We start from the raw sequence: 11,401 nt of genomic DNA on the forward strand, positions 1-11,401 counted from the left end.
TGTAGACACAGACTCAACCTGTTGCGATGCGGCGGTGTCGTGTCCGGTGTAGACACGGTTCACTGTTCCGCCACCGAGCAAGCGCCGCATTAACTCCTCGTCTGCACGCCCTCTCTTTGAAATAGGAATCGTTCCCACATTTCTTGTTAACATCTACCATTTATCGCTATCTCGTTTGTATTTGGCTAGTTTGGAGAAAGCCTCACCAAACCTGACCAGCCAGGCGTTTGCGATGACGGGAACTTGAGAAGACACTTGTACAAATGCGGATGGGTGACATGAATGGAGATGGCTCCAGATCGGCAATGTAGTATTTGGTTTCCCAACAAGGTCCGTCGCCCAACACAGAATTAATTTGCTGAATGCATAAACTGTATTTTCCTGCGCTCAAACCTGCTAATCTAAAGGAAATGCTGTGTATGTCGTTTGAGATCATTTGTGAATTACCATAGACTTATAGTCTAAATAAAACAATTTGCAACTATTACTTAACAGTAATTTAAGTAATATTACTCTTATTACTTATTATCGTATACAAAACTTCGTATTATGCTTGTTATAGAGTGCGTGATGTCACGTGTACTATTGCTGGTGGCAACCGACCACCGCGGTGACGCGGTTGTCACAGCAACCGTCACAGCCCTAACCACATTGCATTTGTAATGGAAATGCTATCCGTCCTGAATGCGTTTCGAACTACAGAGAAGCTGCGTTTACTCACCGCTCTGTCACTCAACATTTTATCATGCTGCACATGTTATGAGGAAGTGCAGCAAGCAAAGGGATTCAAAATTCACTGCATTGAACCAAAACCACAAATTACAATGGAAATTGCTGTTGCTTTGTTGATCCTTTTCGTTACATCACTTCCTGTTGGCTCATAAGTTGCATAACATAAGCCATAACATGGCTTGTCAGTTTTTGTATTTATGTGTGGCACTTGGCCTTTCATGAAAGTGATCTAGCGTGTGACAAAATAAGTGGGGAGATTTTTGCCAAAAAAGATCAGATCACAAATCTGCCCCAAGTGTATGTCTTAGTGAGGTCAGGTATATTCTCAGTGACCTCAGCTACCTCACTCAATAGCCGATACATTTTTGACTGTGTGGGAATTAGTACAGAAGCATTCCATGCAGAATAAACACACTTTAGAAACATTTACTTCCTGTAAGTGATAAGACTGCTAAACAGCCACACTGAGTTTCCCTTGACTCCGCCTCCAGCCTCTAAGTCCCGGACTCCGCCTCGGCTCGTGGACCCGTCGGCTCCACCATGGCTCCTAGCTCCCTCCTCTCCGCCGTGGCCCGGCAGTCCACTAACTCCGCCGGGCTCCCTCGTCCCTCCGGCTCCGCCTTGGTCTGACGTCGACCATCCTGCGCCTCGGGACTCCATTCCTTGTCCCTCCGGCTCTGTCAGGCTCCTTCATCCCTTCGGCTTCTCCTCAGTCCTTTGTCGCTCCGGCTCCACTGCGGCCTTTCGGATCCCTGCCTCCGCGTCAGTCGCCGTCACCATCTGCTCCGCCTTGGCCCTCCTGATCCTCCCCATCTCCCTGGCTCATCAGCTCTCCATCTCCACCTCGGGCTCCTCCGCCACCTGCTCCACCGCCTTTGGTCGCCCCCCTGGAGTCGTCGGCCCTTCCTCCTCCATGGCTCCTCCCTCTGTCGGCTCTACTGTGGGTCGCCATCATGTCTGTGACCTGGGTCCTGTTTGGCCCCTCTTGCTCCAAGTCCTTCCTGTCGCCTCCCTGGCTCCTCCCTCCATCGTCACCTCCCTGCACTCTGTCTACCGGCCCGTGTCCGTCCTTCTCCCGAGCCACCTCCCAAGTTCCCACCCGTGCCCCCCCCTCTGTTGTTCTACGGCGCGAGGACGCGCCTTCCGGGAGAGGGGCGATATGTCACGCCCCTGGACTCATTCTGTGTGTTTTTCCCTCTCCATGTGCTCCATGACCCAGTTTTCTCATGTTAATTGTTTCATTAGTTCCAGGTGTCTGTTGTCAATTACCCCATGTATTTAAGGTCCTGTCTGTGCTTTCTGAGTTTGTCTGGTATTGAATGTTTGTCTATTCCCACTACGTGTGTGTTCCTAGTTCCATTGGATGTTAATTAAAGTCTGTTTGTTAGAAGTTTACTCCACGTCTCCTCGTTCCGCGCTCCGTGCTCCTCACAGAAGCGTTTGTGACAGTTATTTGGCACGCGACGGTGTCATTCTTTTACTTTTGATTTGAATATTACTTTTGATTATGACATTTTTTAAGCCCCATATTGATTATATTGTTAATAGAACATACGGTTGTTTGCGTTTACGTTGTTGTTCCATATAGTTTTACACGTCAAGTTAGGAAAATAAATATTTCCCAGGTAATATTATCTCTTATTGATTATGCTGATATCATATATCAAAATACCTCTGATACTTATCTGAAGCCTCTTAATGTGGTTTACAACTCCTTGTGTAGATTTATTTTAAGCTGTCCATATCGTACTCATCACTGCCATATGTGCGAAATGCTTAATTGGTTACATCCTAAATCAAGAAGACAATGTAATTGTTATCTGTTTATTTTTAAATGCTTTTATTTTGATTGTCCTTGGTATTTGAAACAGTACTTGATTCCATACAGATTTTCTTATTCAGACATGTACAATTTCTGTTCTTTTTTGTTCTCAGAATTTTTAGAGAGAACGCACATATGTCTTTTCAATATAAAACTCCTTCTGATTGGAATAATCTTCCTCAGTCTTTGAGATTTGTTACTTACCTTTATTGCTTTAGGTCATCTTTATTTTCTTATCTCAAAATAATTTGTGTATGCTTTTAAGTTTTATTAGGTTGATTCTGTTTATATATGACATTGCTTGTATTGTAATCCTGCTGTGGGTGTAGGGGATTGGTTGAGCATGTCTTCTGTTTTGTATATTTGTGTGTACATGTTTTGTATGGTTTTGTTTGTTGTAATATTTTGTTTTTGTGTTTTTAGGACCCCCTTGAAAATGAAGATGCTATCCTTTCAATAAATTCAAAGTACCATACAAAAAGGGGCATTGGGGTAAGTTGTCAGAATGGAGCCTGCCATAAACAACCAAATATAAGCTTTTCAGCAATATGTTAGCAATGAACAATGCCTGAAGCAGCCAAAATGTAAAAAGTAACATACCAAAATATTGGTAATTAATGCATGTTTAGCATTTCAAAACAAATGTACCTTGTCCGGACCTGACGCAGTTACATACAGAGTCTCACACTCTCTGTTCTGCTGTTTGCCATGTTAGGGAGTTGTCCATGTTAGGTGACAGGAAGACATTAGTGAAGACTGGATACTAATCCACTCTGGGTCAGTGGACAGGGCAACAGCGAAGGACAGAGAGAGATGGACTCTTCAGAGGAAGAACAGACAAGGCCTAGTCCTCTGAGAGACGTTGTCAGAAAAGAGAAGAATGAAAGAGGGTAGACAGGAAAAGATTTTCCTGCTAAAAAAAAAGAGATAAAATCATTGGGAAAAAATGGTATATGTGTAGTAGAGGGGGCTACTTGTGTCACTTCTCGATCTCATCACATTTCTATAAACTAAACAAGAGATAAAAAATAGGCAAAATAAAAAAAAATGTTTTTGTTTCTCTTTATATTTTTAACATTTTTTTTCTGCATTCCAGTATAAATGTCATTGCTTGAATGTATCATTTGTAAATTGATAAAAATTGTTAATGTAAAAATAAAATGTTCATTTCTGCCAATAGGGGGTGCCATTATGCAAACAAGAGGTACCCGTTCCATAGTCTTTTCACATGGTCCATTATGAGGCAAGCTCTGTTTGTAATTCATTTTGGCTTTCTCTCCTTCCACACACACACACACACACACACACACGCACACAAGCACAAACACACACACAGTCTAGACATACAGGTTTCGCTCTACCTTGTCAGATGGTCCACAAATCCCAATTCCATGATTCCCTCGTTAGGGCTCCTGTCCAAGCAGCTCTTAATTAGCGCTCCCTTACTCCCAAATGGAGTGAGCCAGTACGGGAGAGAACGAGACGTGTATATAGTAATTACAGGTCTCCATCCACTCCCTCTGTCCCTTAGGATATAGAGTGTGAATCTGAATCACTAAGCACTGTTTAACAGGTCTGATAACACTCTCATCTCACCTCTGAGCTGCCCACAGCAAGCTGATCCACAATCGGGTGGTTCTAATACATGTTTAACACAGCTATAATACAGAAGAAGCCTAGCAGATCTCAGACAAAAGTGTCTGCTGTTTAATTCCAGTTCCAACATAATTTCCATTTCTGTGTTTTTTGAATAATTTAAGCCTTACATTTTTTTATCCACTAAACAAAGCAAGCTTTTTTTTTTTTTTAGCTTTTTATCTACTAAACAAAGCTTGTTTCTGTCATGGAATATAAAAATACAAAATAAAAAAGGTAATTGTCACTTTTTATTTCACAATTCTGACTTTTTTTCTCATAATTGCAAGTTTATATCTTAAAATTCTGTTTTTTTTTTCTCTGTAGTCTGAATAAAAAAAAAAAAAAGGTTATTTTCTTATTTTAATCATTTTTACAACATTTTCTCTCACAATTTGGACTTGGGTGGAATGGGTCGCTTTGATAAGCAAACATCTGGGAAAACTCCACAGTGAAAGTGAAATTGTGTATGTGTGTGTTTTTAACATATAGGTAGTTTGCTTACCAGACACAAGTGGATACGATTGAGGCCCTGCAACAGTGGAACCCAGTTCTGCTCCCGTCTGATTGGCCAAGCTGTTCTTCATCTCCTCCAGTCCGCCAGCCAAAGACGCCATAGCCGAGTAATCAGATGTCTGGAGAGAGATTTCATTAGATGGCTACAATGGAAGAAAATCAACTTCATGAAATGCATGTTAACCCTCATCATGTGTTTGTGAATGGCACACAGGTACGTAGTCAACACTAATGAGAAGTGGTGGCATAGATCCAGGTGATGTATGTGGCCGACCTCAGACTGACCCCGTTTGTGTGCTTTCATGACCAATTACTTACAATGATCTCTGTCCCACCCCACACCCACAGTGATTCATCTCCATTGGCGGTAATGGGGTTTGTCACTCAGGTGTGGATGTGGTTTGATGGCAGAGTTTGGGAAGTGGATGTCGCTTCTGTTTTAGTCCAGGAGGAGGTTATTAATAACCCTGATTAGGAGTGAATTAAACCCCAACAATAGTACACCTGCCCCTGCTGTTACCGTACAGTTACATCATTACAAGCTATTACCATCCACTTTAACATATCTGTAAATAAATGTTAAGCTGCAACTAAGCTTGTGCTTTTTTACTGGGCATACTAATCCTCTCTGTCCACTCAGAATGGCTTCCATTAAAAAAAAAAACTACTAGAACCACATAATTTGATTTCAGGAAGAGTTTTGTGGATTTTAGTCCGTGTCTGTCCATCTATATTTGTACTCCTAAAAGTTACACATTTACAATTTTGCAGACACTCACTGAATCTGTCAAAGTGACTCTTTAATGAACCACAATTCATTGTTTTTGTCATATCCGACTTAAGCCAAGCACATGTTCAGCTTTTAAATCTGCATAATTACTGACTAGTTGTCCATATGATGTTCTGTATTTAAAGATATGAAAGTTATAGTTATAATAAACAAAGTTAAAGTTATAGTTAAAGTTATAAAGTTCTCAAACTGATGTATGGTGACATACATCAAAATATAAATATCAAAATATAAATAAATAATAAAAAATAAATTAATAAAATGGAAAAAATAAAAAGGTAACATTTACATAATCTGACATTATTAATATTTAATTTAGCTTTTTAAAGACTGTTGCCTTTACTATGCATAAATGTGTAAAAAAGTGCAAAAGTACTCTAACACTGGGAATAAAATGTGCAGTACCAGCTTAAAGGGGTCATATGATGCGATTTCAATTTTTCCTTTCTCTTTGAAGTGTTACAAGCTCTTGGTGCATAAAGAAGATCTGTAAAGTTGCAAAGACTAAAGTCTCAAATCCAAAGAGATATTCTTTATAAAAGTTAAGAGTCAACCACGCCTACCTAAAATGGCTCGTTCTAACACGCCCCCACATGTCTACGTCACGATGTGGGAAGATTTGCATAACACCGCCCAAATGTTCACGCAAAGAAAGAAGGCGTAACTTCTATTGTTGTTGGCGCCGCCGCCATGTCGTGAAGGCGCTGTGTGTTTGTTGTGAAAGCGAAACTACTTTGTTTGGCCTTCCAAAAGAGGACGATATCTGCTTCGTCATGCCTAGAGCTGATCCATGATTCCATGGTCGCTGAGGAAATACACCAACTTTGCACTGTGAATCGCCGGATCGGCTTTCACCGTGGACGAAGCGGAGTCCAGCCCGGGGTAGTCACATGTGGTTGCTGCAGGCATCACAATATGGTAAGGGATTTGCCACTGACGATTCAAACGCGAGTTTTGAGCAGTGTATCGTAGCACTTGGTGTTTGTCAGGGGTAAGGGGCAGGTAAGGGGAGTAACATTTCCATCACACGCTTGAGGTATTCGGCCAATCACAACGCACTTTTAGCAACATCATATGACCCCTTTAATACAACCTAAATATTTCTGATTATTGATAATTGAATAATTTCCTCTGGTGTTTTAGTGTATGCACAATATACACTAACTAATTTTTACTGTCCTATATGCTCAAAAAGCAAATTGCAGTTCCCTGTTGTGATATGCATTTAAAGCTTGTGGTAATTTTTTTTGTTTTGTTTCTTGAGCACCAAATCAGAAAATTAGAATGATTTCTTAAGAATTAATAATGTAGTAATTGAGAATAATTAATAACTAAGAATGTAATAATATTTCACAAGATTACTGTTTTTACTGTATTTTTTATCAAATAAATGCAACCTTGGTGAGCATAAGAGATTTCTTCTTTCAAAAACATTTTAAAAATCTTACCAGCCACCTTTGAACAATTGTAAAACTAAAGCCATCTATCTATCTATCTATCTATCTATCTATCTATCTATCTCGCACATCCCATTTCAACTGCAAGAAAACTGAATTATTTGTTTGTTTGTTTGTATGTATGTAGTTAGACCAGATTATTGAGAGAGGGAGGTTCGTCTAAAGTACTAAAAGAATTGTGGATAAAACTGTAATTCTAGATACTAAAATTACTGAACTGAAAAACCACAACTTTTAAATCCCTATCTAATACACAATGTAAGCAGGGTGTTTGTTAGTGTTTGTGTATGAATGTATGTGTGTATCCCAGTGACCCCTTAAACACCTCAGTGCTCATCACCACGGCGAGGGCAGTAGACTGTGACCTTACCAATCACAGCTCACACCGTCCACTTCCTCCCTCTCTCTCTCTCTCTCTCTCTCCATCCCTGACTCCTTTCCACTGTCTGTTTCTCTGTTTCAGTCTGAGGCATTTCCTCTCTATTTATGCGGCTCGCACCCGCCCCCTCATCATGTGTGTATGTAGATGGGGAGGTTAGCGCTAGTAATTGGGGATTATGAAGTTTGGCCCTGCCTCTGACAGCAGCCTAGTGAAGATGGATGATTCTCATTTTAGCCTGTAAGTGTTGTCAATTCTGAAGCTACGCAACCCATCAGCGCCCATGATGCACACACACATTTCACATATAGACGCGGAACACACTCGCACACACCACAGCTGGGGCAAAGATTGGAGAGAAGCCAGACATTGAGAGAGAGAAAAAATGTGTAAAGGAATGGGGTTTGTAAAATAAATTGAGATGAAACGAAGAAAAACAGAGTAATAGATAAAAACAACAGCAACAAAAAAAGACTTTTATTGATTTTGACTAAATAACAAGCACGTAGCCTATCTGAAACTCACTGGAATTCCATTTCAGCTGTATTCCTTGCTCTCTGGATTTCTCTCTGGGGTCACAGTTTTCTCGGGGGTCATTTTTGACACAGCCCCTCTGTAATGGCTCTCCTCTCCACTCACATCAATAACAGATGAGGCCCCTAATCGCGCGACACCAAAATAATTTCACCCCAATCCGCAGCAGCATTTACATAATAGTATTTCCTCTCAGACGCTCTTTCTCTCTTCCATTCCCTCTATCTCCCTTCCTCTATTTTTTCCTCAGCTTGTACATATTGTCTCTGTGAAGAGCCTATAAACTGCACTATGTGTGTGTGGGACTGAGAAAGAGTGACGGGGGAGGTATTTAGCAGTGCATGCCGTATTAAATGAGCCTGACTGGCAGGGAGGCATTTATTGGTGAGCTCCTGTGAAGCAGAGTCGCGGCTCTCAACATGTGTAATGCACACTCACAGTTCTAAATGCTTTCTTTGAGACCATGTTGCTTCTGAACTTGTTTTTTTTTTTTTTTTTGGTGAAATCTGATATACGTAGAGGGCATAGTTTCACACAAGAATTACGATTCTGTCATTACTTACCCTCATTCCAAACCTGTATGACTTCCTTTCTTTTGCAGAACACAAAAGAAGATATTTTGAAGAATGTTTCAGCTGTTTTTGTCCCTAAAATGAAAGTCGGTGTCCAAAATAACATTACATTAAATAAAATAAAAAACACACACACACGTCTTCTTTTATGTTTTGCTGAAGAAAAAGTCATACAGGTAAATGACAGTTTTCATTTTTGGGTGAACTTTCCCTTTAAGCAATGCATTGACAGCACTGTTATGAGAAATATATTATACAAGTGTTTGAAAAGTGTCATTTTAAGTAACAAATATTATATAAACATGTTTACATTTTTTTTATTACAGTAAAAATAGTACAGGAAATTATAAGGAGAACGGACCAGGACAATAAAAGTGAGACATAAGTAAATAACAGAATACATTTTGGCTCAACTGTATGAATGAAATATGTAATGCAAGTTATACAAACTATAACTACAATTCTCTCTTCTCTCTCTCTCCCTCTCTCTCTCTCTCTCTCTCTCTCTCTTACAGTAGAAAGAGTATGGGAAATTATATTGGGAGAACAGGGCCAGGACAACGCAGGCTGCAACAGCTTGTGCCAGTCTAAACCCTCTTTTGCCTTTAAAAAAATAATAATATCAGGATTTACTAAAGACGTGCAGTGAAAAATTTGTGAAGAAAATTGTGGACGGTTATTTTGGAGGGCTGACCTTACTGCATATACATTTGTAGGAGTTTCACTTTAAGACGCAACATTTATGGAAGGAGAGTTCTTAAAGTCCCCATGAAATCAAAATTAAAGTTTTTTGGGTGTTAGTATCAATATGTTAGTCTTAAGGTTATCTATAAGGCAGTGTGCTCCAAAACAGTGACAAAATTCGCATTTAGAAGATATAAGCATTCAAAGCTTGCAGTTCGTCACTTCCGCCAAAACGGCTCAATGATTTTTTTGACATCACATCGTACTTCAGCTTCTCATCAAACTTAATGTCCAATCAAATGCTCTCTAGAATCCGAAGCGCCCTCCCCCAACACTATAAAATAGACGCTGAAGCTGCGGCTGAAATCGGTCACTTGTCCACAGAATTAGTATTTTCTGTACAGTGAATGGCATGTAGTGCACTATATAGGGGACAGGGAACGATTCAAACAGTGTAAATATGCTTTCCATTGAGGAAAAAAAGAAGTCTGGTTTCGCGCTGTGTCACGCTAACCACCGCACCGCACACACACTCTGCTCCCGTCCAGAGACACGATAGCATGGAGCGGATCACATGCGCGAGTCGGTGCAGACCACAAAATGTATTGGAGCTATTTGAATTCTACACAGAATGCTATATTTTATAGCAATATGGATGAGATTGTGGCTGGCATACCCTGTCAAATGCGGCTTTACGGAGCTCAATGGCTCTGAACGGCTCTAGCCCAAGCTGTGATATAAACGAACGCTATTGGCTATTTTAAAAAGGGGCGGGGCTGCTTGATATGTCCCGCCCTGTCTTCCTGTTTCAGTTAAAATGACGTCAACACATAGAGTAACGCTGCGTGTTTCTAAGCATTTCAGGGGACCTTTAAATAAATCAGTAAATTTTCTGGTGTTTATTGCAGTCTCAGGCTAATTTGCCCTGTCTAGTAAATCTGGCTCAAAGTGTTAAATTATATCACATTGCTTCTAGAATGTTTTGCAACACTCCAGTACAGAACATGTTCAATTTTATCCAAAACAATATCTAGCAACATTTTATTTGCATTGGTTTTTGTATGTATTGTGGCATTTCGGAAATGAAATGTCCAGTGAGTGGCATTAATGTTCTGTCACACTTGAAAATAACGTACCACCTGCACTAAATCCAACCTGATCTCATGAAAGTGCGTATCAATAGCTTGAGTTTATGTTTCGATTTGGTGTACTGTTTATACGCAAAAATTGACTTTGGCGTGCATATGACACAATGGGTAGGATTAGGGTTGTGGGGTAGATGTGTATCATATGTACGCGAGAACTGCTTATCATATGCATGCCAACACATTTCGTATCATATGCATGTGAAAACTGCGTATTATATGCACGCTAAACATGTGCGTATCATATGCACGCCAAAGTCAATTTTTGCGTATCAATACCACGATTTTCTGTTTTTATTTGGCGTACTATTTATATGCATTTTCATGAGACTGGGCTCACTAAATCATACCCTAAACCTTACCAATAATGTGAACAAAAACAAATGTTAGATTAAAAAAAATGCATTTGCTGAAGCAACGATGCAATTTAGCTTGCTTCTACAAGTCTTTGAGCTCTTTTATCATAACTTGTGTTTCACAGGACTCGTACCCAAGTGTTATGAATCTCAAGCAATGCTGTACCAGGTGAGCTACTGAGCAAGTTTACTATGTCAGAAAAGCCAGACTATGGAGCTGGCAATATGATGCAAACATCACACTGTATTAGTTTACATATCTTGCACTATGGTAAAAGTGTTTTGAGGTCATAACATAATATTGTTCAAGCAACCACACGAAAATAAGTCTTTATTAATCGATAATCTGCCCCGAAATCATAATTTTTGTGACTTACTGCCTTAAAGGGGTCATATGATGTTGCTAAAAAGAACATTATTTTGTGTGTTTGGTGTAATGAAATGTGTTTATGCGGTTTAAGGTTAAAAAAACACATTATTTTCCACATACTGTACATTATTGTTTCTCCTCTATGCCCCGCCTTTCTGAAACGCGTCGATTTTTACAAAGCTCATTGGTCTGAAAAGCGAAGTGTGCTCTGATTGGCCAGCTATCCAGTGCGTTGTGATTGGCCGAATACCTCAAGTATGTGACGGAAATGTTACGCCCCTTACCATACTGTCAGGCCGTGCCCTGGAGCGACGAGACAAAAACATTAAAACCCATTATAAACGAGGCATTTGTTGCATCCAGTGGGGACATAATTACGGATTATAATGACTTATACTGTCTTTTTACG

At 40.0% G+C, this 11,401-nt stretch overlaps 1 protein-coding gene across 1 annotated transcript in view; it reads right to left on the reverse strand.

Annotated features, from left to right (window-relative positions):
• Positions 1-11,401, reverse strand: part of pax5 (paired box 5) — a 68,510-nt gene that overhangs the window by 19,625 nt on the left and 37,484 nt on the right. Inside the window, exon 7 of the mRNA XM_016443513.1 lies at positions 4,695-4,824. Coding sequence (XP_016298999.1) covers positions 4,695-4,824 — 130 coding nt within the window. The remainder of the gene's footprint in view (positions 1-4,694; positions 4,825-11,401) is intronic.

This window comes from Sinocyclocheilus anshuiensis, unplaced genomic scaffold (genome assembly GCF_001515605.1).
Source record: "Sinocyclocheilus anshuiensis isolate Anshui unplaced genomic scaffold, SAMN03320099.WGS_v1.1 scaffold85, whole genome shotgun sequence".
NCBI classification, from domain to species: domain Eukaryota; kingdom Metazoa; phylum Chordata; class Actinopteri; order Cypriniformes; family Cyprinidae; genus Sinocyclocheilus; species Sinocyclocheilus anshuiensis.